We start from the raw sequence: 25,688 nt of genomic DNA on the forward strand, positions 1-25,688 counted from the left end.
TTGATCTTGCAATCAGGCTTCAATATCAAAAATTTCAGAAAACAGGTTGAAGTTTATCCTTCACTTGAGCATAACCCTGAGTTTAACATGTATATAATTCACATGTCTTCAGTAAGATTAATCATGTGCTTGTAACTGAGTTTGTATTTACCTGCTTTTCTGTGCTGGTGTCTTAATCTTTTTGGTTATTCTAATTCTGTGGCCAAATATTGTCCTCGGAGATTTGACTAGTGAAAGCAAGAACATGTCCCCAGTGCTTTTATACAAGACATTTAGTTAATGGGTATAACTGTTGGGTTTTTTTTCTCAGTGAGATCCTTATTATAGACCTCTCTTTAACCTGTTTCTTGTGTTTGATGTTATTAAGACCCCAGTTCAGTGACTGTGTCATCAAATTTGCACATATGGTGATGGATTGTGATATTTACAAACAATTTGACTGTTGCATCCCTCACTGAATCAAACAATGAGACTGGCTGGATTGGAGATAAGTTCATTTTTACATACAAGATCACTGAACTAGCAGTGATTGAATAGGTAATACCAGAAAGTGCATGACAGCTTTGATAAGATTTAAGTAACATTGTGTTTCCTGCAGTTTGCTGAAGTGATAATGATGATTTAAGGGTGTCTTACCTTAAATGTTTACTGTCCTTATGGGTGTAAAATAAAAACACAAGTCAGCCTTGTTTAATTTAAGGTAATATTAATTTCTCTTTTGAGAATCAGTACACTAAAATATTTTAAAAAGACAGCTATTTTAGCATACTAGTAATGAGAATATTGGAGAAATTTAGCAGGGATACTACAGGGTATGATTTTAGAAAATTGTATGTGGTAATTAATTAGCATTTGCTCTAATAAAATCCCACCACTCTATTCACTGATTTCACAATGTTTTCTTCAGAGTGAAACATTACTATATTCATTTCCTCCTGTACTCGTCTTTTCAAAATACAAGCCAATAATCTATATTCTGTCAACTTGTATCACTTTTAAACATTTCTTGTTGTACAGGAAATTAGACACTGCATTTGTTAGTATTGCTGGAAAAGAAAAGCCCAACCGCCCTAATAAGTGTGAGAAGATAAAAAGCTTCAGGTTTCTGCTGTATCTGTGTTCTTAATGTGGGCTTTAAAGCCAGAGTAAGTGGCTTTGAACTGCTACTATGATGGCTCAAAGTGTTTACACTTTGTCCTCAAGTCTTGAGGAATATGAGCTCAAACTCTGGTTCCTCTAGCCTGAGTCCAGAAATTGTTTCTGAATTTAGAAGTTATTACATAGGACCAGAATCAACCTATGCCTTGATATACATGATGTCCTTCGATAAGTTTAAGTTTATAAGTCTTGTAATAACAAAGTATTACTCAACAAATTTTATGAGCATTTTCCTATGTGTGAATTTGGAATATCTCCACTGAAGTCAAGAACAGTGAAGCTAGATTCATACCAGCAGAGTTAATCTGCAAGGTTACATCACTAGCATGTCTCTAACCATTTTCCTTGTGACAATAAACTAGGCTTAGTATGCCATTAATGATTATTATTATTACATTTTCTTTGAAAAGGAACTTTTAATTTAAAAAAAAACCAACATCTTTATCACTTGTTCATCCTAATATTTATATTTTTTAAATTTACAGTGTCAGGTTGTAGACTATACAGAACTTTCATGTCTGCAAGTAGAAGATAACTGAAGACCTGAGTAGCATCCCATACCAACATTTTGCTTTTGGGGTCAATGGCATGTATAAATAACCCTGTTTGAGTAAGAGCCAGTCAGTCTAAAAAATTAATAGAAATTTCAGGTAGTAAAGTTCTCTTTGTATCTCCCTGGAAGTTATTTTGGATTTAAAATACCATTGTCCAATTAAAAAAAACCAAAACACAAAAACCCACCACAATTTTTCCCCTTTTAGCTCTGGGAATGACTGGGTTGAAGTCCTGATCTCTGCAATGATCATCGTATGGATACATGCACAGACCTTTATTGAACTGAGTTAAGAGTTATAGAGGTTCATGGTTCTGCCTTTATGAAGACATTATTGTTGTGCTGCCTAATTTGCAAATTATGCAAGCTGAAAACATAGGACATATTTTCTCCGTACTTTTTTTATTTCTAGCAAAAGAGATTTAGACTACATCTTTGGAAGTCCTTCAGTGTTGAAGTGCACCTAGCTGTCCGGGGTTCAAAACTGAGATCCCCAAACTTTGCTCAGTAACGATCAAGTCTGGACCCAGGTGAAATCCATACATGCCTCTATTTCTACTACTCATATTCCCTGTGTGCCAAAATGTTTGCACTGGGGCATTGTAAGAACTCCCGTCATGTTAACAGGGTTGAACGAAAGGTGGCCAAAGCATTGACTGGAATTGTTGGTTGGCTTTTCCCCCAAGCGTTCCCTAACCGCTGGGCCATGAGACCACATTCTTTCGTGTCTCACTGACTAATTTAGCAGAAAAGCTTGAAAGAGGAGTCTTTCTCCCAGGAATGTTCTAATAGTTAAATGGCTTGCAGAGCCACGTGTGAGTGTATGAACTGAAATCTTCCTTCTCTGGAGTAGATGATGAACTCCTGAGAAACTGCTTGAAGGGAAAGTTGGGAAGGAGGAAGAAAGGAAATCACAGCTTTCTTAGAGCGTGTTTTGAATGAAAGTGGTCGAACAGCATAGTCTCCAGGAGGGGGCTCAGGGAGGTGAATCCCAGTGGGAGCGAAGCAGGTCTGATCTTTCAGAGTAAAGTACTAAGGCCTGGAGTCAGTAACGCAGTAAAATACTCCTATTGAACTCATCTACCTAGACATCTATCTTCTGCCCTAGGGTGCTGGTTTGCAAATTTTTTCCCAAGGTGCCCCGTCATACTCTTTGGATACCCTACACAGGGAAACTTGGATGCCTAATTAAGAACTGCAGTAAGGCACCTAAGAGCTGGGCATTGTACCATGTAATACCTTCACGCGTTTGTGGATTCAGTTCTAGGCACTGAGTTGTTGACACCTCAAAGGTGATGTTTCCAGGCTTGCCAAGAAGCAAACCTTCAGGTGTCCAGGGAATATTAATGGTTAAATCTGAAGCACATGGGGATTTTAATGTCTTTAAGGCTTGACAGCAGCTGGGGGGGCTGGGGGGGTGGGGGGGTGTTGAGAAGGTGATTTGGGTTGGACACAGGCACATTGGGTTTTTTCCTGAAACTCAGCCTCCTAGGACCTTAGAAGATGTCCCAGTATCCAGGTTTATCTGGGACTAACATGATGAAACATCCTAAGTAGGAGCCAAAAAAAGTCACACGGGCTAGATAGTAGACCAGAGTTATGGTTTGATTTTTTTCCTGTTTTTCTTCTTATAATTTCTGCACTCCAGGAACAGACACAATTTCTAGGCTCGGAAACAAAGCAACTTTTGCTGACTTTAGTGTTTATGAGGCTAGTTCTGCTAGCACTAATATTAAAGCAGCATCTCAGGAAGAAGAAGAGATTTTCTACTTACTAACACTAAAATTTCCTGGCTTTGTCATTGTAGGGAAACACTGGTGCTCACTTAGGTATATTTGCAACTCTGCAAAAATATTATGTGTAATATATTATTATGTGTTCTGCAATGTGTGTTTGTGTATTCACATACATATAGTGTATATATATGTATCTTATGTATATATTTATGTGTTAGTTTATATAAGCATAAATTTGCCAAATCCTGTTACTGTCTGAACAAATCAACAGAAAAGATCAGCCTTTTTATTTGGATCATCAAAGAATCAATTACATTTTTAAGTGAATACTGTAGAGTTTATCATCCTCCAAAACTAAATAAGGTGCTGCTGTATTTCAGTGTTTTCTTTTAATTACAAGGAGGCACCTATGTAGCAATATCTGCAGTGATTTTTCACAGCTGCAATCCTAGAACTGTGGAATACTGAAGTTAAGAATTCAATAGCAATGGTAATTCATCCATGCTGTGCTAAAGCAGTATTTTCCACTGGGTTTTGTTGATGGGCAAGTGGCTCAATATTGCTGAGTAGTCTGCCTAAAAAAAAATAAAGGAAGCTTGTGGGATGTTCTGCACATTCAAATTAACATTTCCTGGGAAAGTTATTGCTTCTTTTTTTCTAACTAATTATATTAACAGTAGAATTTTAAGATCAGTCATATTTATACACACTTTATATGGAATTCAGGCAAAGTCTTCATGTTCCTTCCCCAAGTTCTATGCTCAGGGAAGTTACTTTAGGTAACAACATCCAGTTATTACAGCTGAACTGATCTAATAGCTTCCTTTCTCCAAAAAGGTTGGAACCATCATTCCATTTTTCTGTTCCTGTTCCTTTGTGGGTTTTCTTCCCCCCCTCCCCGCTAAGAAACATTGCTTTTTCCCTCGTCTTTATTCTGTGGCTTGTTGGATACTTTCCTAAGCTAATTCAACTAGCAGAAAACTTTCTTCATCCTGGTTAGCAAGCTGAATTAGCTCAGCTCAGGGCCTGACAAAAGGGACTGTGTGGCAGTAAGCAATTAGATTGTCTCAGGCTGTCGCTTCCCTCATGTTTTCCAGTAGTTCTTCAAAGTGACTGAAGAATGCATAATAAAACTCAGAGCAAGAACTGCAAAAGCAGCTCTGAGCCCTATGGGTGCTAAGGTGGAATGATATGGAAAATAATCTTAATTTTTCAGTAGCTGCTAATAGGCTGCATGGACCATTCTGATAGATGAGGATTCCTAAATCGCTAAGGAATGATGGTCATTTCCTCCTTTATTTTTCCTCCCCCTGCCTTCTCTTTCCATACCCTAATCCTCATGTCCTGTAACTGGGGTAGAGCAGTAGTACTTTAGCAGCTGCTGGGGCTCTGTTGAAGATTGTCACTTGTGCTTGAACTCACTTGAGTGAGAGGCTAGAAACTGCTTTGTGCGACATGTTGTGCCTGCCTTTCTCCTTTTACTTGGAAAGATTTCCACAGACTGTGAACAGAGAATAAGTAATTTGAAGACATAAGTCATTAAAGCCAACATCAACCTGGAACAGTTTAGTAGTTAAACAGCAAATCTTTTATGAATCAGCTGAGCAAGAGACTATAGGTGTGATCACAGCTGCTGAGTGGTGGTGTTGCAACTCAGTGAGACCATACAAATTTGTTCAGGAGGTGGAGACTTAATTAATTGAATACGATTTCTGAATAAAGCTTCAAATCACAGAACAGGTATGTGCATGCTAATGCAGTTCACATAGCCAAACTTTTTTTCTTCTTTTTTCTTTTTTTTCTTTTCAGAAATTTAGAGTGTGATCTAATGACTGTGGAAAAATCCTGGCTGTTTCCTTTGATAAAAATAATGGTGCCTTAAAAAAAATACTAACCAGTAAGTAATGTGATGGAAGCTGTGTTTAGGAACAGATGTTTGGCACAGCTATCTTGTCTCCCGCATGAGTAACCAGTGGAATTTCTGAACCAGGGAAACTCATGAACTTTATTCATCATGTTTTTCCTTTGCCAGAGTACATACCCACAGTGTGTTCAAACAGAGTTTGTATTCTTGAGTTTACCCAGATGGGAATGTGCCAGTGGCAAGAAGTATGGATAGTGGTCTGAAGAGTCTGAGAGCTGTGGTAAAAGCAGAGGTAAATTAGATGGAGCTCTGAAAAGCCTAAAAGCCACGGTAAAAGCAGAAGATTTTTTGCTTTATCTCTGCATATGCTCCTCTGAAACCCTCATGAGCTTTGATACAACTGTGGGTTTCCTTGCAGATGAGTGGTGTTGAGAGGGATGAGTACGAACACCTCAGCAGCAATTAAGAATTTGGTCACACCATGGCTTTCGAAGCAGTGTGGAATTTGGCTACCCTGGTACTGGGCCTTGTAACAGGCAATGAGAGCAGTCGTAGGCCGTTTCAGTGCAAAAGCATCTGGTGTAGTTTGAGACATCATTAATTGGCTATAATGAGGGTTGGTTTAAATGGTATTTTTAGTGCCCAAAGAAAGGGTGGTTTCAAAAGTACTGGTATTTTAAAAAAGCAACAGGACTTGTTGTGATTCTGATTGTCTACTTCATAACAATAATAAATGTACATACAGGAGCATGACTAATGAATTCTGAGTAAAGAGAAAGGAAGTGGGGAAAACAAACACTTTTAAAAGCTGGGAGAGAAATCTTTAAATTTCTATGAAATTCCAATTAAATTTATGTTTACACAACATATGTGTCTGAAGTGCAGTCTCTTTGGGATGCAATCTGAGTGTGAAACTGAAATAGGCCATTATTCCACCAGATTATTAGAAATACCGTGCACAGTGATTTCACCATATTTTGAAAATGAAGAATGGTTTCCACAGATTTTTATAGAAGTTAAATTGAGAAGGCAAGAAAAAATATGTATGCGTACACGTCTTCCAGGAGCCTCAAAGTTATATCCAAGCACATGGTGCTTTTACTGGTGGACTATATGGAAAAATAATAGCATTCAGATGTTTAGGTTAGCCAAAGGACAGCAACTATCCTGGATTATTGAGGGAAGGTGCAGCAAGTTTTAAGTCAAATGAACTTGGAGGTTGCATATAGTGCTTGGCATTTATATAAAGCAAGCTCAAGGTTGAATGCAGCATTCAAGTTGTAAAATGGATGTAGAATGGGTAAAAAAACCCTGCAATTACTTCAGTGACGATCCATTCAGGTTAAGAATTTTCATCTTTGCTGTTGCCATAGCAATCTGTTCCCCTGTCACTACCACATTAAAAATCCATTCTGTAAAACTGTTGTTGCCAATATTGAACACATAACAGACAAAAACATTTTTTTTAATAGCTTAGGTGTCTTATTTGCAACATGAAGAAGACCTAGATCTTAGAGAGATGCATATGTACTTTAAAAAGAAAAAGATTAGTGTTTCTATAATACATTGTAGGAACACAATATTTGTGCTGCAGTATTGATGTCAGTATAAAATAGTTTGCAAATAATACAGCAATGCAGTGAGTTGAACTCAAATAATTGAACTGTTCTGCTAAGACATAACAAACCCGTATGTTCCTGCGTTAAGTATTTATTTTGGTAACATGCTGTAGTGGAAGGCTTTTGAAACTGTGTGGCTTTTTAACCTTCTGTTACTCATTGAGTCTGATTCTCTTCAGTGATTGACTTTGGTGATTTTATCTGTACTGGTATAATTCTGGAACGGGAGGAGAGTTGTGTCCCCTAACAGTTTTGCATTTGTGATACAATGCTAAACTGCCCATGTACCCAAGCTCAACAATGAGTTTGTTGGAACAGGTCCTTAAGCGTTTGCTAGTACATCCAAATGAGAGGGGAAAGGAATTTGTAATTCAAAGCAAACATAGCAATGGTCTGACAAATGCCGTTAGCCAAACTGAGTAAAATGTAAATATCTTTCAGTAAAGTAGAGATACATATCTGTAGATATATATTTATATATGTGTCTTCATTCAGGGCTGAAATGCAGAAGTTTACTAAAATCACAAATGTGTGTAAGTCATGGATTTAAAAATTCAGGCATTGACTAAAGAAATCAGAACATAACAGTAGGAAACTGAATGTATGGCCCTTAGTCTGAGCATCGACAATGTAAATCTCATCCTTGTTTCTGCCTCAGCATCCTTTTATCCTCTAACCATCTCTAGCCTTCATCCTTTGAATTCTTATTCTTGGTCCATACCATACTTTTTTGTTTCACTTTTTATGTCTTCCTCTTGCCGCTATCCCCACACTTCTATCCCTTGGCTTTCTTTGAGAACCTTGATCTAGGGATGGTGTTGATTTAATGTGGGAGAAGCATAGGAGGAGAAAATATAGCAAATAGTTATAATGCTATTGGGTATTAATAGAAGAATTGAGGGCGAGAAGTGGTTTTCTTTTTTAACTGCACTTGGCAATATCTTCTAAATTTTTCATTTTCTTTTGGTTACATGGGAGTAGCTGCTTTTTTTGGCTTTTCATGCAACTGTGTCCTCCTGTTTTGGAGCTTTTGGGTTGGTTTTCTTTTTTTTAATTCTTATTACTATTTTCTCAGTGAGTAAACTGACCACTGAAAAAGATTATTTCATTTGCATCTCTTCACCTGTTTTTGCAATTCAAAATGTGACCCTTCGGAGCATGCTACTGGATGACATTTACCCAGCACCTAAGATTGCAGGTCAGCTATACAGTGGGCCTGCTGCTGTTCCTGTCCGAGGGCGTGTGTGGATTGCTCAAGCAAAAAAGGTGTCCCTGACATGCCAAATACCTGTCTGCTCTGTATAGGTCACTGGTGACAGGGATTGGCAAGTGGTTTGTGTTGCAGCCTCATGCGTTCATTAGCCATTAACTCCTACAATGGGCGATTGTATTGGTTTTGTGCGGCAAGGTTTTGGTAGCGGGGGGGGTTACAGGGGTGGCTTCTGTAAGAAGCTGCTGGAAGCTTCCCCTGTGTTCGAGAAAGCCCATACCAGCCGGCTCTGTGATGGACCCGCCGCCGGCCAAGGCCGAGCCAATCAGTGATAGTGGTAACGCCTCTGTGATAACATTTTTAAGAAGAAAAAAAAGTTGGGACAAGAAGAAACAGCCGCCGGAGAGAGGAGTGAGAACATGTAAGAGAAACAAGCCTGCAGACCCCCAGGTCAGTGAAGAAGGAGGGGGAGGAGATGCTCCAGGCGCCGGAGCGAAGATTCCCCTGCAGCCCGTGGTGAAGACCCTGGTGAGGCAGGCTGTCCCCCTGCAGTCCAGGGAGGTCCACGGGGGAGCAGATCTCCACCTGCAGCCTGTGGAGGACCCCACGCCGGAGCAGGTGGGTGCCCGAAGGAGGCTGTGACCCCATGGGAACCCTGCGCTGGAGCAGGCTCCTGGCAGGACCTGCGGACCTGTGGAGAGAGGAGCCCGTGGAGCAGGTTTTCTGGCAGGACTTGTGACCCCGTGGGGGACCCGCGCTGGAGCAGTGTGCTCCTGAAGGACTGCACACCGTGGAAAGGACCCATGCTGGAGCAGTTCGTGAAGAGCTGCAGCCCGTGGGAATGGCCCACGTTGGAGACGGTTCGTGGAGGACTGTCTCCCGTGGGTGGGACCCCACGCTGGAGCGGGGGAAGAGTGTGATGAGCCCTCAGCCTGAGGAGGTGAAGCGGCAGAAAATAACATGTGATGACCGTAAACCCCATCCCTGTCCCCCTTGTGCCCCTGGGGGGGCTTGGTGGAGAAATCCGGGAGTGAAGTTGTGCCCGGGAAGAAGGGAGGGGTGGTGGGAAGGTGTTCTGAGATTTCGTTTTATTTCTCATTACCTTACTCTGGTTGATTTGTAATAAATTGAGTTAATTTTCCCAAATTGAGTCTGTTTTGCCCGTGACAGTAATTAGTGAATGATCTCTCCTGTCCTTATCTCGACCCGCAAGTTTTTGTTATATTTTTTCTCTCCCCTGTCCAGCTGAGGATGGGAGAGTGATAGAACGGCTTTGGTGGGCACCTGGCATCCAGCCAGGGTCAACCCATCACAGCGATGCAGTGGCTGAGGTTCCTGGTCCAGTCCAGGGCTGGGGCTGGACTTGGGCTTGAAGTACAAGTTAGCAAGGAGTCATGATCTCCCAGATGCTTGCCTGGGATAATAAGTGCTACTGAATGTAAAGTTTAGTGAGTTAAACCATAGGAGATACACCTGATGAATTTGGTTTTATTTGGAAAAAAAAAAATCAGTATAAAGATAGTAAGTCTGGCTTAAATGCATACAATCAAATCAAAACAATTCTAAGGCAAACTGAAACTTGGCTCTTCACTTTCCCCCATCACTGCACATTTCAGTGCTCCCTCCACATTGTAGGTGTTTCAGGGGGTCACCAGAAAAGCCCAAGTAGACTTAGATAGAGGAGAGATTTGGAGTTATCTTTGACTTTTATGGACCTTTTTTATTAAAATGCTTAGAGCTGTAAATGTAGAAATAAGAAACTCATTTATCTTGGCAAAAGTGCTGCCATAAACTATTCAGCACTCATAAAATAACCTTTTAAATTATTGTTTCTGCTGGTATCGATAAATTCATACAAAGTGCTTAAAGGTCAGGCATTGCCAGAAAAATGTCTTTTCAGCTTGTTAATTAAAGGTTTATAAGAATGTGCACCAGCTTGCTCTTCGGGCAAATTGGAAAAAAAGGAAGGAGAAAGAAAAAGGCCCACATGGATGAAAATGATAGTATGGAATCAGTGAGTGACAAGTGTTTGATCCACCAGGCTCAGCATGGCAAGCCTGGACAGTTTGTGATTGAAAATAGGTGGTACTGTTAACAGGAGGAAAAAAGTTTATTTCCCTTTTTTGGGGGGAGGTACCTTTATTACTCACCTCTTGCAGCCCATGAGCTTGAGCTGAGGACCCAGCTAGAACTGAAGTATTAAGGTGAGCGTGAGCAGTATTTGTCCTGTTATAGCTTGAGCCATGGGGAGTTAGTCCAGTTCTCATTGCCTGGCCAAGAACATCAGATAAGGACGTTTACTTTTTTGTTTGCCAGGCAAGTGGTTTTATCTGCTCGTTTATTTACCACTTAAACTGGAACAAAGCACTGCTCTGAAATGCACTGAAAAATGTACCCAGAGCCAAACTGCCCAACCATCCGTTCTAGCACCTGCACCTCCTTCACTGCAGAAACCACAACTGCGATTCCCTCTGTTTTATACTTCACCTCTTTCACCCATCATCGTGGAGACATCCTGGTCTGATCATTAAAATCTGACCTAAAAATTAGGCAACTCAGATGTGACTCTACATCAACAGATGAGATGAGGTTAATCAGTCACTTGGATGGGACACCTAAAGTAAGAAATCTGGCTTGCATTTCCACCTGTACAACAGTCTAGCTCTGACAACATTATTTTACCTCTAAATCTCGATTTTTTTCATCACTAAAATGGAGACAATAATACTGACCTAGGTGAAGTACCCTGAGATAACAGATGAAATGTGTTACAGGAAAAGTACAGAGGTTTCTGTCATTGAATTCTGCTGATACAACAGCTTGAACTATTTATTGCCCAAGCTGGGAAACAATAACAAAACAATGTAAATAGTGAAAAGTAAAATAGATTCTTAGATATCTCTCTGTTTTAACATACTATAGTGCTATTATTAATGTGAGATTAACATTTTGAATTTTCCCTTGGCCATATGATTTTTATACTGAGATTGTTTCCTTGAATATTAAATAACAGATCCTTACTATAAAACCATTTGTAAACAGGAGGCTGCATCTTTGTCACTGAAAATTTCATAACCTAAGAATGCCATAATTTGTTTTTGTTCTCTCGAGATCACTGCAGAACTCCTACTTCAGGAAAATAAATCTGATGAATTTTGTGAGCGTGCAGGTGACAGAACTAATGATAGTTCATTTCTCTGATACCCACAGACAATACATCCTGGCTTTGTCTTCAAGTGAAGCTAAAAGAACAGTGCAGAGTAGTTTTATGGCGTTCCTTGTTTCTTCTCTCATTCCCCTTCCTTTTGGCTCAATTGTTCAGTGTTTTGAAACATAAAACAGAATTGGCCCAACGATGCACCCAGGGGCTGAGATGAGCTCCTTCCTCACAGGACAGAGGCATTCTGTTCTAGGCAGGGTTAGTGTGTTGTTTTTTTCCTTGTGACTGATATTTGAAGTAGTACAAGGCAAGACATTAGTTGCTCAGACATGGAGGTTTTGTGCATCCTACCAATTGATAACTGTATCTTATCTAGCTTCTGAGTAATTTGATTCTTATCTTTATAGTCAATTCCCAATTTCACTCAGTGTCAGCACTTCATATTGTAATACATGGTATTCTGTTGGCCAGTTTGAAAATCCTTGCAAATCCATGTGTATCGGTCGGAATAGGACTATCAGGATGTGTGTTTTCAAGGTCAGAGGTAGCATATATAAAAATGACAAGAGGTGCAGCCACACTTGAAGCACGACCTTCCAGAAGGAAGAACTTGTTTTAACTTTCTGTAGAGGACGTATGTGCAGCCCAGGAGAAGTTGTGGTGCTCCTGGTGTTTCCAGGGAAAACAGGTTTCACTGCATTGTGAAAGAAAACTCATTCTATTTATAAACAGTGTTGGGATGGAGGGAAAATATAGATCATACTTGTGATAAACTTCCAGTTCCTATAGTGTGGGTTAGAAAGTTCATTTTGGTATTCACCTTAAAAAGCAAAATAACTGGCCTGAATTAATTTTAGTTCATGCTAATATAAAGCAGGAAGTTGTGATATGTCTAATCAGTGGCAATAGCAGCAGGTGGCCGCTCAAGTTCTCCTCTCCACACCGCAGGAATTCATCATGTTGTCCTTCCCAATGTGTGAGGCTGTGATATGGTAGACAGGGCAAAGAAGTCATTCTTTCAGATAGTTTATAGTATCCTTCCCACTGTTTTTATTCCATGTGTCACCCTATAGGGATAACTGCAGTGGAAATACCCCCTTCTCTTCCTCACTCTGCTGCCAATACCTTTATTTCTGCAGGAAGGTATAACTTACTTGTTCTGGCATCCATGGGTAGAAATACTGCTTTCTCCATGCCCCGTCCCCAACTCTACCCTTGGCTCAAGACAGAATTTTAATGGAGTCTCTTTTGCCATGGATAATCCAGGGTACTGATAACCCAGGAGTACTCAGGAAAAGTTGTCTTGCATGTTTATAACTGTACAGCTCTCCTTGTTGTTTAACTCAGGCAAATCTTATGCAAATTTTAATCTTTGCTGAATATATAACATCACGCCCCCAAATGTCTCCAACAGGAGTAGCAGAGTTAAAAATATAAACTCTGTAGGACAAGTTTATTAAAAATATTCTGCATGAAAATGCATGGTACTCTTATCAAACACTGTAGTTAGAATGAAATAAACTGTTTTACCCCTTTGTTGTTGAGGTCTGAGGAGAATTTATTGGCACGGACCTGACACAGTTTTACTTTCCTTGAGCTGATTACATGGTAGTTTCCTTTTTATTGACAAATTTCATTACCAGATTGGGGTAATAACAGCATACTTTATCTTACTGGCTGTGATACGATACTTTTGTTCTGAGGGGAGTTACATTTAGAGAAATTCAGTTGAATCTGTTTTTCTTTCCTTATTATCCATTTCTAGCAGCCTGATAAGTTTTTGTGATCAGTGATTAAGTGCCTCTTGCTCTTATAATGACAGTCATCTGCTTGCTTATATTGCCATGTTGTCCCAACAGTGATTAAGAAATGTTAGATAGAAGTTACAAAACCTTGTCTCAAGAATACTGGCCAATTAATGAAAAAATGAACTGTATTCAGGAGTAAAGGAATGAAAGAGGGTGAAGGGCAAAAGTTAGCTATGTTCTTTAGACCTAAGGCCCAATCTTAAATTTATAAGCTATCTGTCCTTTTTAATGGAGAAAATAATGTAGAAGTTATTTACAACATCTCAGATCCAGTATTTTAAGAGCCTCTGTAGGTGAGGCTTGAAAAAGAGGTGCCGTTCAGGCCATCTATAACAGAACTCATAAATGTACATCTATAGATATCTGTATCGCTACAGATAGACAAAAAGTCAGAAAAGGATTGGGGCTAAACAGACACAGAGATTTGGGGGAGGGGGAATTTGTATGTACTTGACTCTCTATTACAAAAACATATTTTGCTTACTCTTGGTATCTAACTATTCATAAGGGCTAAAGATAATACTGCGTTAACATATCATTTCTCCATCTACAATGTAAACTTTGTGTAGAATACAGCAATATATTTACTCATAGAAGGAGCTACCTCAAGTATTTTAAATAAGCTTTGAATAAAATTGTTATACAACTAAAAGAAGGGTGAGTAGAGAAAAGAAACGTCAATAGTAATAGCTGCTGTGTTAGCCCAAATGGATGTCATCTTAGCTGAATGTTATGTTACAGTGTGCTGTAGTAGATTTATAGGTAGCTTTCAGTTTTAATAATTCAGTATTTACTATTTACTAAGACACAGTGAACTTCTCTTGTGACCCTGGCTACCATGAAATGCATCGTCTTACCAATGCACATTTTGAAGTCTCACTGTGGTGTGTTTCACCTTTCTTCAGATCTCCTTTGAAAACAAGCGAGTGCCTAGACAGCCTTCAGCCATGGCAGCACACTTGTATTTTCTTTGTGTACCAAAAAAACTTGAGAACAATGAGAGGTATCCTTTGCACTCAGAATTACCAAATGCTCTAAGGAGACAATAGGCTTTACTTACCAGTGCTTTGTAGAGAAGGTTAAAGAGGAGGAAGATTCTCTGACTCTCTAGGCAGGAGAGAGAGCTTCAAATGGGCTGGTGTGTATATCATACCCTTCTGTCGCCAGTTGGGAAGAGACAAAGAGCTGGAAGGGGAACTGCTGGGTCGGGCAGATTCCATCTGGGGAAGCTGTGCAAGTGTCTTAAGCTGTGTCCAACTGTTTTTCTTCCAACAGACTTTGGGAACTATCACTGCAGTGCCCATTAAGGTTCCTCAGGTCAGCTCCTTGCAGAGGTTGGCAGGACAAGGACCAGCAGTGCTACCTCAGGTACAAAATACAGTTCCAAAGTGGGGGGTTGTGTCATTTTATATGTGTTCTACTCTGTTCCTGTCTGGTGCCCAGGCCTGGGTAGGTCAGCACGCTCATTTTGCTGAATAAAGACTCACCTTCAGTGAGTGGAACAGCAGAGTTGTGATTTTCTCCACTTCATGAAAAAAAAAGATAAATCAGTTTTCTTCTGGGACCATACTGTTAGCACAATGAAAAGCTATAAAAAAACTTGTAGATTCATTGTGGAAGAACAAAGTACATACGGTGAAATGTAAATTTATGCTTTATGAGATGAATCACAAATCACAGAAGTGAAAATCTGCAATTCTGTAATTAAAAAAAGTGGTGGAAGTATTAACCCTTCTCTTCAAGATTTAGACTCACACATTCTTTTACTAACTTACTAGCCTTATCCCTGTCTATTCCAGCATAAAGTTTTGGCCCAACTAACCCAGGTGCCAGACTGAGGCCAGATTGGCTGGCTAGGAGTGAGAGGAGAGTTACATTCATAGATTTTAAAAAACTTTTCAAACCGTGTTTTCTTTTCTGAATATCCATCACTGTTTCCCTAACCATACACTTTATTCCCCATTTCAACCCCCTTTCTCGAAAGTTTTGGATGTCATTTTCAACACGTGTTTTGCTGCAGTTCTATGGTTTGCTTTTCGGATTCATGATTATTAAGTATAAATTAAGTATAAATATATTTCTCCCTGTGTGGCCCTTAGAGGTCTATTTCTCCTATGTGAATACTTTTCTAGCATTGAAGTCAATGTTGGGTCTTCCTATTGTTCCTTTTTTTTCCCCCTAATGTTTTCTTAGTGGCAGAATCTAGTAGAAGATCTGTGAGCTAAATCTGCCTGGAGGAAGGAGTATTTCCAAGATAAAGTTCTTAAATTCTCTCTTTAAATTACATTTTGTGGAAGGTAAAGTTGTGAACATAAAGAAAGGTTATAGTTTTCTTATCAAGTTCAAGACTTTGCTTTTCATTTGTTCTTACAGCATAATAACACATTGATTTCTGCCATTTCGGGGTGTCAAGGATGAGCAGATTGCTCCTGGAAATAGATGAAGTTCAAGAGCAGCTGAAAGACCTGTAACAGTGGCTTAAATTATCATTAAGGTTGTGTTTCAGCAATGATGATGGCATTGCAAATGCTGCACTTAGAGAAGCATCAATGTTCTATGCTTTTGTTAAGTGGAAAAATTTTCATTCAGTGTTAGATTCAATTTTGAAGAAGTGGAAAAAGTGAAGGAAGCTGATTTCTTCAACTTTTTGAAAAGAACACATACCCTTTCTGTCTTGCTGTTTAGCTCATGGCAACATTTTTGTTTGTATTTCACTTTGTTTCATTCCTTTCCTGGCATGACCTTCAATTTCAGACCTGTTTATCCAATCATACTTAATACTAATGAAACACCACCACTTCCTCAGCAGCCCTAAGCCATAGTTTGCTAAATTTTCTATTTCATGTAGAGATCATGGGAAATAACCACATAGCAATCTCATTTCTGTCAAAACTAAAAATGAAGTAGGCAGCTGTATGTAAGACCACATTATTAGAGGTACTTCTTATGTTCTGAGTTTTTCCTGGCTTTTCACAGGCCAATGCCTCCTTCTTTAGCAACAGCCTGTCCCATTTGCAGGCTGTGTCCTCCTTTGCAGTTCATCATCATCTATATGTTCCTGTCCCACTCAAAGCTAACAGAGAAGTTTAGAATTCCCATATTGTTTCCTGGTGGGGAACTGCTTCCACCTCTCAAAGCTTTCTGCCTGGTGTCTAAAGAGAGATCAAGTTTTCATCTATTAGTGGAAAGTTTGGCTTCTAACTAAATAGTCTCCAAAATACATTTAATACAGCCATAAGTCAGAGTGATGTAAAGCTGTCATTCCTCAGATACAGCTGGATACGGGTGATCTGGGAGGCCACTGTGAGTAAGCTGCAGCACTGTATCACTGTGAAAGTTCTCCTTTGTAATAACTGTAGGTGAGTGTGCAGTCATCTGTGGCAAATTTTGAGGGTCGGTAGGAATTAGTGGTCCAGGAGAACTGGGAACTTCAGATGGAAATACAAAAATGCCAGGAAGCAAGGCCATGTAATACCGCGAAGGTATTATGCTAAAGAACATCTCTTCCCTCTTCTCCCTCATCGCTCTGAGAAAACAATCACCAAATTAAAAATTAATTTGGAAATTAAGGGGTGTATAGTATCTTCCAGTAGGAACTGGAAAATGTGCAGAATTAAATCCTATCACAGTCCATGTGATCCTATTATGCATCAGACTTGGTTACAGAGCAGGCTGGCTACTAACCTCCTTTTGTCCCCTGGGTGACAGGCATGGCTCCTGTGCCTTGCTCGGAGTTAGTGGCACAATCCGACCATTCTAGGACGGACTTTCTGAGAGGCAGCTTTGCCACCATTTCCCAAGCATACTAACAAGCAGGGTCCAACTGAGTTTGGCATCTGCTAAAAACTTTACTTTGGGTGCCTGTGTAGCAGCAAATTAAAAGGACAGCTTTTTCAAAACAAAACAATATTGATCACTCCTCTACCAAGAAGTCCACAGGATTTCGCACAAACAAGTAAAGCAGTACAATGTCTGCACTCATGCACGTTAGCTGTAGCTGAATCTTGTTCTGCAAGTTATCGTACCGTTCCCGACCGCCATCTCTGCGACGTCCAGCTTTAACAGGGAATTGTGTAGAGCCCTAATAGCAATGAAACCATAGCAGCAAAGGCTTCAGTAAGCCCACCTGCATGCCTGCCTATTTACTCAAGAGGCCAAGGCTAGGTGTAGTTTGTGCGAGTGCAGTGACAGGCACAGTGGCAATCGCCGAAGCTGGCTTAGTCTTGTCTGTACGTGCTGCTGCCTCTCTTCTTGTCTACGGAGGGGGGGAAAGTGTGGCTGGGTCCCTTTGGGGACCCCTGCCGTGTTAGGAGCCTACTTGTCACTGAGTCGCCCTGTGGAAGTCGCTTCACTCTTAGCCAGACGGATGGCACTTCTGTTTCAGGTGCATGTAGATAAGTGGGATTAATCCAGGTCAGTGTTTGCATTCTTGACCGCACACCAATTGCTACCTGACATTTCTCCTTTTGGCTGATCTCATCATTTCTTTGGGATTTCACACTCCCTTTAGATTCGGGTGCAGGCATGACAGGCATAGACATTGCCAGGCTGGCTGGAAAGAAACAGGGGACTCCTCCATTTAAGGGTCTCTCATCACATCTAAAGGAGTTTTACATTTTTGATGCTTTTGTTCTCCTCATCTAGACAGCCTCTTTTGATTTACCTCTATGCAGTCAAGCAAGAAAATACCACACAAGTAAACTGAGGCACTTAACAATACTTATGTAAAATAATACATACAGCTTTCTCATTTTCCACATTTTTACAGATACTTGTCATTTGTTTTGTTCATTTGAATGGGTTTATGATATGACCCCCTGGGAGCTCTTCCATATGGGGAATGAAGTTTCAAAATCTGCACATTCACAAATGGCAGCAAAATCCCATCACTTAGTGCAGAACTGCTATTAAATGGTGAGCAAACAAACATTAATTACATGTTCATTGCACAATACAAACAATATTTCTTTAGGCATTCATTATTTGCCAAAACAAGCCTCTTTGACAGACCTTTTTTCTTTTCTTTTTTTTTTTTTTTTTAATTTTTTTCTTACAGAATGTGAAGTTATTTTTGCTTTCATCAGATAAACAACATTTCTGCTATGAGCTGTGATGTGTAGGAAGTTAATTCCAGATAGTCTTTCTCTTCTTACTTTGGCCTTTGAGGTTTAGAGCTGGGTGACATGTTCTGATACTGCAGACTCTCCACTGCACTCTGAGAAGCAAATTCTGGAGTTCTAGTACTCAAACACAGGGGTGATGTACTCTCTCACTCTTGAGCTGTTCCTCTGCTTTATGGCACCCATCAACTGTAAGGAGAGAGTGGCCTTATGTCAAGTTGGGGCTCCAAATTCCAGCTGCAGTGCAGACAGTCTGTCTATTTTGAACTGGTTTACATAAAAATTGAAGTCAGACTGTAGCCACCTGAAGGCACATGGGAAATCTTATTTTCTGTTCTTCAAATGGAAGATTTTAAATGCAACAGTAAAGATATTAAAATAAACCTCCCATTTTGTTGTCAGTAATTTGGGCCCAATCCAATTCTCGTTCAAATTAATGGAGGGGCTGTGATGATTTGAATAACAGCTAAATCAGATTATAACGCTATTTCCCTGACCTATTTTTCCAGTCCTGGTTGAAGGCAGGGCTTGGGATGGCTTTGCTCATGACAATGCTGATTAGAGTAGAGCAGAGAGTCGCATACCAGATGCCTATGGTGGAGCTATCACGTAGGTTAGTGGTGAAAAGAAACAGGTATGTAGAACCATTTTAGGTGAAATGTGCGTGTTTTTCAATCGGCTCTACCCAGTTCTGCTGTCAAGCGCTGCTTATTTTTTATCTTCCGTAGTGATTTTAATATACATATATCAGTAGGGTCTGAATTCAGTCACTGGGCTGCAGGCGGCTTTGGGATAGGGGCCGTTCTGTTACCGTGTGTTTGTTCATCACTGGGTACCGTGCGAGCCCAGCCAGAGACTGCGGTCTCTAGATGTTCCCAACACTTAAACGCACATTCTCATTTTTAAAATTTCGTGTCATAGTTTTCATGAGCGTAGTTCCACTGATAGCAGCTGCTTCTCTTCACATGTGTACCAAAACCAACCACTACTTGTGGCTTCCCCAGCGATAGGGCTTCTGGAAGATATCTTGAAAGGAAAACGACTCCTATAGACAGAACACAAGTTGCATGATGCCACTGTGTACTGTAGAAGAAATGTGTTAACAGATTGGTCTGTGGCAAAGCTTCTCTCTGTTTGCATCATAAGTCTGAAAAAACCCTAACCTAATCATTATTTTTAAGTATAATGTTTTAAGACTGTGCATAGCCATTAGAAAGTGGAAAAATATTACTAAATGCAAGTCAGCCTTTTGTGAAACTAGAGAAGAAGCTAGCAGATATACATGTTTGTATAAAAAGTTACACAGAATTGTGCAATGGAGAGACAAGAACACTTCATTGTTTGTTTGAGTAAGGAATAATTGAATTGGGTAAAGTCGATATTACAATATCAGAGGAGAAAGGGACTCTAATCCCCTAAGGGATGTCATGCACCTTTCTGGTATATAACCCTCAGCGCTTCCAGGGGGATGTGTTGGAATGCTAGTGGAGGAGAAGAGAGATAATCTAATTCAAGGTAACTTAATCAGCGTGGTATATAACCAAGCTAAGGGTTTTGCAACAGTATTTAATATTCATTGACTGTATGTGTGCAGAAAACAGAAACAAAATTGCTTTTTCAAAAGAAAGGTTTGCAGAGGCCTGGCTAGCCCTTAATAAATATAGTTGTTAATCTGTTTTATTCTATATAAGCTTTTATACCGTGCTTGTCACTGCATTTGAAGCACCTTCCGGTAATGTGTTAAGCACAAAGATTAACATCTGTTGTAAGCTATTTCTTCTCTTATCCTTTCCCTTTGGGAAGAAGCGCGTGCAGCTGAGAGTTCTGCTTAGGCTTCCTTTTTATCAGTTTGCTTATTTTTAATAGACATGCTACTATTAATTGCATGCCACTATATATTTCTGTCAGAGGAGTGTAACATAGAAAATGTTTATTGTAGAAAGTGATGAGGTTCTCCACGATAGTCTGCACATAGGAGCCTAAAGTATCCATACAACCCCCAGGAAAGGTTCAAGCCATTTTAACACCTGACATGGTACCTTTTGCTCAGGTGAAAACTTAAATGCTGCTTTGCAGAGTATCAGGAAGATGAGAAGAAATGTTCCTTCTCTCCGCTGACACCATTGGCATCCCTGCAAACGATGTGGCTTCAGGTCCGTGTCTGGCTTGGCTCTGGACTGTGCTGTGTCTCTGAGCCTCTGTGCCAGATGTAGAAGCTTGCGGCAGGCCTCTGGCCAAATGACAGATGGACAGGAAGGTTTTCTCTGTCTGCAGTACTTCAGCAGGGGCTTGGAGGAATTCACCGCGCTGTTTCCTGTCCCCAAGATCTTCATTTTCATCTCCTGATGTCTGAGCGTTTTCCATCTTGCTCAGGCTGTCAGCAGACAGAACAATTTTTGTCATTATTTTTATTATTATTTTGTCTTCCAAGTTTTTTGATTTTGGCTGATGAGTTAAGGCAGGTCAAATCATTATAATGTGCCGTTATTGTTGCCTAGAAGCAGGAAAAGCTCTTAAAGTGATGGACAGTCCAAAGCAGTGACATCCGTGGTCTTTAAAGTGACACCAGAGTTTGACTCCAGCGAATGCCCAGCTGCGGGGATTAGTCCAGAGCTCGCCTATGGAAGTGTACGGATAGGAGGAAAGCAGACAGATGTTCACTCGGTTGTGCCTAAAGGCTTCATGGACACTTTATATTTAAATTGAAGTAAGTTAATCATAGATGAGTATCTGCGAGAGAAGCAAGCTGACTTGTTACGCTGAAAAGAGTAGAAATGGAAGTAAGTTATTGACTGGTGTGTATAATCACAGTCTAGCTTTTATATTTCTACTGTAATCCTAAACAATAAGGATTAAATTCTTTCCTCACAGGCACATAGATAACTGCATGTTCAAGGACAGAATCATTGTGCAGAAGGAAAAAAGGCAGAAATCCGTGTCAACTTCAACCCCTCCTTGTTGTTTTTTTCTGAATAATATTGGTTTTAAGTTGCTGGTTTAATAGTAGTTTTCCCCTTCGCAAATGTAAAAGAGCCGCTTAATGAATCATCAAGTCAATAGCAGCAATGCCAAACCAGAAAATACAGGCAGTATAGCTGAGGAGAAAATGTATATTTCATTAGCAAAAGTCAGTCAAGTCCCTGTGAAAATACAGTTTTGTGTTCAAAACACTGATAACATTTTTAATAGAGAACTCCCACCTGACTGCCTTATGCCAACATCCACAAAAAGCAGAGCTGGCAGATTCCCACACAAACATCCCTCTCAGCAAAACTTCCATTTCTGTAGTATCAAGCAAAGCTGAAGGAGGAGAAAAACTAAATGAAATAGCTTAAAAATTGCACAGGGGTTATATTATCTGTGTGTCACCTTTACACTGATGTTGGCTATCCATGACTAACAAATTGAAATACCAAAGCACAGTAGGTATACACTCCAGTGGAAAATGTCTGATATAGTGCACATAATTTGAATATGTGTGAACATACCACAGGGTGTTTCTTGGGTTGCATGGCATGTAAAATGAGAGACTGGGGTTTGGCTCGAGGTGCGAGTTGCAGTTCTGGCCTTACTGAAGTCCATTCAAAGTTGCTGTTGGTTTGAGTCAGATTAAGATTTCTTCCCTGGTCCTCGCTGTCCAGAGCAGCAGGATCGAAAACGTGGGCTGGAGAAGTTGCTTGGGGTTTGCCCTGCATTTCATATCATTCTTCTGTGGCTTCCCAGGCTAATATTCCAGGTAGATGCTAAGGAGAGGCTTATGTTGTATGTGAACACAGAATTCGCTGAAATGGGTCATCTTGCCTGGGGTTTCCTCATGATACACGCTGAAGAGTAACTTCCTTTTTGTTTAGTCCCATCAAGGGGAAGGAAGAAAAGTGTATGTGGATCCATGGTCAGGTGTGGTTTTAAATCTTCCCCCTGCGGCAAGAAAATAAACTGTGTTTATTTTGCCTGTGGCCTCAAACCAGGCTGAAGATAATAGGAGCTTATCAGGAAAGGAACCAAAAATCAACCAAGCTGGAAACACTTGTATTCAGGTCAGTTGGGCAACCTGGATTTTAGGGTGTGTCATTGCTGCAAAGTTGCGCAGAACCTTTTCTTTTGCATAATTTTTATTGATTAAAAAAGGAGAGAGTTGGTCCGCAGCTGGCATAAATAGACACAGCTTTACTGAAGTCAGTGTGCATCTGTTCATTCTGGTGAAGGATATAATTACCCCATATTGCACTCATTTTATCAGCCATTGCTAATGTTTTCTATGTGATCCTCTAAAGCTTTTCAAGAATGAAAGCTCTGTCTGCTGCTCCCAGCACTTTGCCTCTGTGACATATGAATTGTGCCAAATCCATTTTGAGTTTTTGTTTTTAAGCTCCGAGTACAAGGGTGAAGTGAAAATAAAGTGTGAATAATGGTCTTTCTCTCAAAGGCAATGTGATATTGCGTTGAGCTGAAAAATTTAGTCTCATACAGATCGGCCCTGCCAGTATGAAGGGCTGATTGATGCTGAGCACGATCCAGCTGATATCTGATATTGGGGAGGGGGAGGGCTCTTCAGTGTTGCTGACAAAGCTGTAACAAGATCCAGGGACTGAAAGCTGAAGTTAGGCAAATTCAACCTCGCAATAAAATGCCAGTCATGCACGTAATAAAATATTATAACAGTTTATTGGGGCTCGTGATGAATTAATCATTAAGAAGCCTTTAGTATTTTCTTTTAAAATCAACCTTCAGTTTCTGGGAGAAATTCTATGGCCAGTCTATGAGCTGGAGGATCATGGTGATCCCTTTTGGTTTTATAATTGAAGTGCACTTGTTAACTTCCCTTCTTTGCTAGGCCGTAAGGAGAACACATTTACCAGAATTGCCCTTAACAATTCTCATAGCACCTGCAGATCTGCACAGAGGTAACTGTTCTAATTAAATCCTGTCCTTTAGGACTACATGGAATTGCCCACAGAGATGGGAGGAATTGTGTGCTTTCCTTCCCTTCTCCTCCTTTTCCCCCATACTTGTTTGGGTTGGATCTTGAGGGCTTATCTTGTAAGAGTTTTTCTTTTTTACCTTCTTTTGCTTTACTACAGCATGGGAGCGGCTCACCTGATGGGATGTAGCTCAGGAAATAGATTGCCCGTGATCACAGTTGCCTTTGTCAGTGGTGACACACATCAGGCTCTCCCACCTCCACCACTCAGCAGTTCGCTCACCTCTGCGGTATTCAACAATTTGTGCTCTTGAGAGCTGGAATGATGTTTCAGTGTAATGGAAGCCTTTGGACATCTGAATATTGCCGCCTAAAATCAAATGTTTCTGTTATTGTGGGTATTGAGGAAACTCAAGAACAACATGGGTTTGTAAAATCATTATATTCAAGAAGCAGCTCTCTCCTCCTGCATTTAGAGCCCTGGTAGTATCACATTCTGTTTTGACAGCTGTCAGAAGTTAAATGAAAGATATTCAGGGAGAGGAGGGTTGAGCTACAGGAGAATTGTTATTTGCAGCGCTCGCCAACAGTTGCAGTTTTCGCTTGGTAACATACGTGCTGTCTGTTATTCTTTCTCTTTTCTCGTCCCTTGCTGAACTTTTGCGCCTTTTATTTCTGTGGCTCTTGTAATGGGGACCACTGCCATCCAAGCTGTGCTACTTCCAGTAGAAAACATCTTTTTGATACCTTTCATGTGAAACGCAGTCCGTGCCCTGCCCTAGTTTTTCTCCAGTTCTTCTTCAGTGACTGTCAACTTCCAAACTTCTGCTAGTGCCACTGTCCTCCTTTCATCTCCCAAATTTAAGCTACAGTTTTGCCCTGAGGAAAAGTAATTTACTCTAGCTGTTTCCTTAATTTTTTTCTTCCCAGTTGACACCATTTATTCTCACAGATTACTGTAGCAGTTTGGGTTTTAATGTGAAACTCTGCTAAAGGTCTTTCACTTAGCTGTTTATTAAGTGCTTACACTTAGTGTTTATATTCATGGGGGGAAGGTTCGTAGGTGTTGGAGCACGAGGGGCTTCTATGCTTGCTTTCTCTTTTGGATTCATGCCTGCAGGCTGTAGAAATAAACATTATTTTAACTTTAACTCATTTTAGCTTTAACTCAGGAGCACCTGAAACTTCTTTTGTAGTGATCCCTTTTTATTATTCTATAACTGCAAATAAATACGCTCTCACAACGTTAGCTGAACTTGCCAGGGAGTTTGCAGAGGCGGAGGCTCTGAAGACCGCTATACCTCCTTTGTATCACACGGTGGCAGAAAACGCCCGGCATATGGTCCTGTGCTGTACCAGTTTGGCAAGTCGTATCAGGTATTTCAGCATGGAGCCCTTTACAGAGAATATGTTACTTTGGAAAATTAAGTCTGTTTAATTGTCTGTGCAGGAAGACCTGATTTTATAGCAAAGTCGTATGCATTCATCCACAACTTGCAGAATGTGTATTAAGGGCGTGTATAGGATTCATTGAGGTATTACATCTGACAGTCAATATATATGTGTAATAGTGTAGAAAAGATAATTATATAGCTGGAATATATATACGCATTTGGCTTTAATTAAGCTTTTGATTAAATATAAAAGTGCAATTAAGAGTGACAGATACAGTAGATCCTGGTAGACTACATGACAGTTTTTGGCTAGAAAAACTCTTGAGCTGATTTTTTGTCAGACTTGATTTTTTCTAAAGATCTCAGTGACTGTTCTATTAAATCTTTGATCTGAACTACTCCTTATTCTCTCTCTCTTTCTTTCTCTCTCTCTCTCTATGTGCTTATCTGTGTGTTTGCAGTATTTCTGTTGGTAACAGATGTTATACTAATTTACAAGAAAATGATTTTGTTTTAAGGAGAGGTGGTAAAATTTATATGTTAGCCGAGCAGCTAAGAATTACATTTGGATTTTTTAGCCATGGTAATACATTTTAACTGTATTTTGCCAAGTTTCTCAAACTTCCTTTCCTGAATAATGATACTATTTCTGTGAACGTGTCTCTGAGCACATGAGCATGAGCAATTTGTTAAAGGCTTACATACAAGGGACTTATATAAGATATAACATAGGAGGGAAAGGATATTATTATGAAAATATAAAAGTTGATATTACAAGATCTGCTTGTATAACTGACTCTGATACAGACATGAACAAGTCGCTTTAAGTATCATGTCTCCTATTGCACTGAGCTGTTTATCTTAGAAGCCTTAGTTCTGCAGAATGCTTGGGCCAAGATGGGTTTAAGTCAATCTGTTGTGCACTACTTTTGAACATAAGAACATTAACTAATTATGGAAATGAAGCTAATTATAGACTCCTCTCTTAAACAACTCGGGCAGCATATTTGTCTGGTATCTTAACTAAATAAATAATCATTACATAAAGTGATGGGATAGAGGAAAAAGAGCAAAAACCCCTTCAGTTACTGTCAGTGTATCTTGAATATGTTTAGTCATAGTTTAGCCCAGTTTTGCATCATTTC

The 25,688-nt window shown here is 40.0% G+C and overlaps 1 protein-coding gene across 2 annotated transcripts in view; it reads left to right on the top strand.

The window, feature by feature from the left end:
• Positions 1 to 25,688, top strand: part of PHF21B (PHD finger protein 21B) — a 167,034-nt gene that overhangs the window by 111,344 nt on the left and 30,002 nt on the right. For both annotated transcript variants that reach the window (XM_075051822.1, XM_075051823.1), the window contains one exon: positions 14,384 to 14,476. In XM_075051822.1, the coding sequence (XP_074907923.1) occupies positions 14,384 to 14,476 (93 nt within the window). The remainder of the gene's footprint in view (positions 1 to 14,383; positions 14,477 to 25,688) is intronic.

This window comes from Buteo buteo, chromosome 19 (assembly GCF_964188355.1).
Source record: "Buteo buteo chromosome 19, bButBut1.hap1.1, whole genome shotgun sequence".
NCBI lineage: Eukaryota > Metazoa > Chordata > Aves > Accipitriformes > Accipitridae > Buteo > Buteo buteo.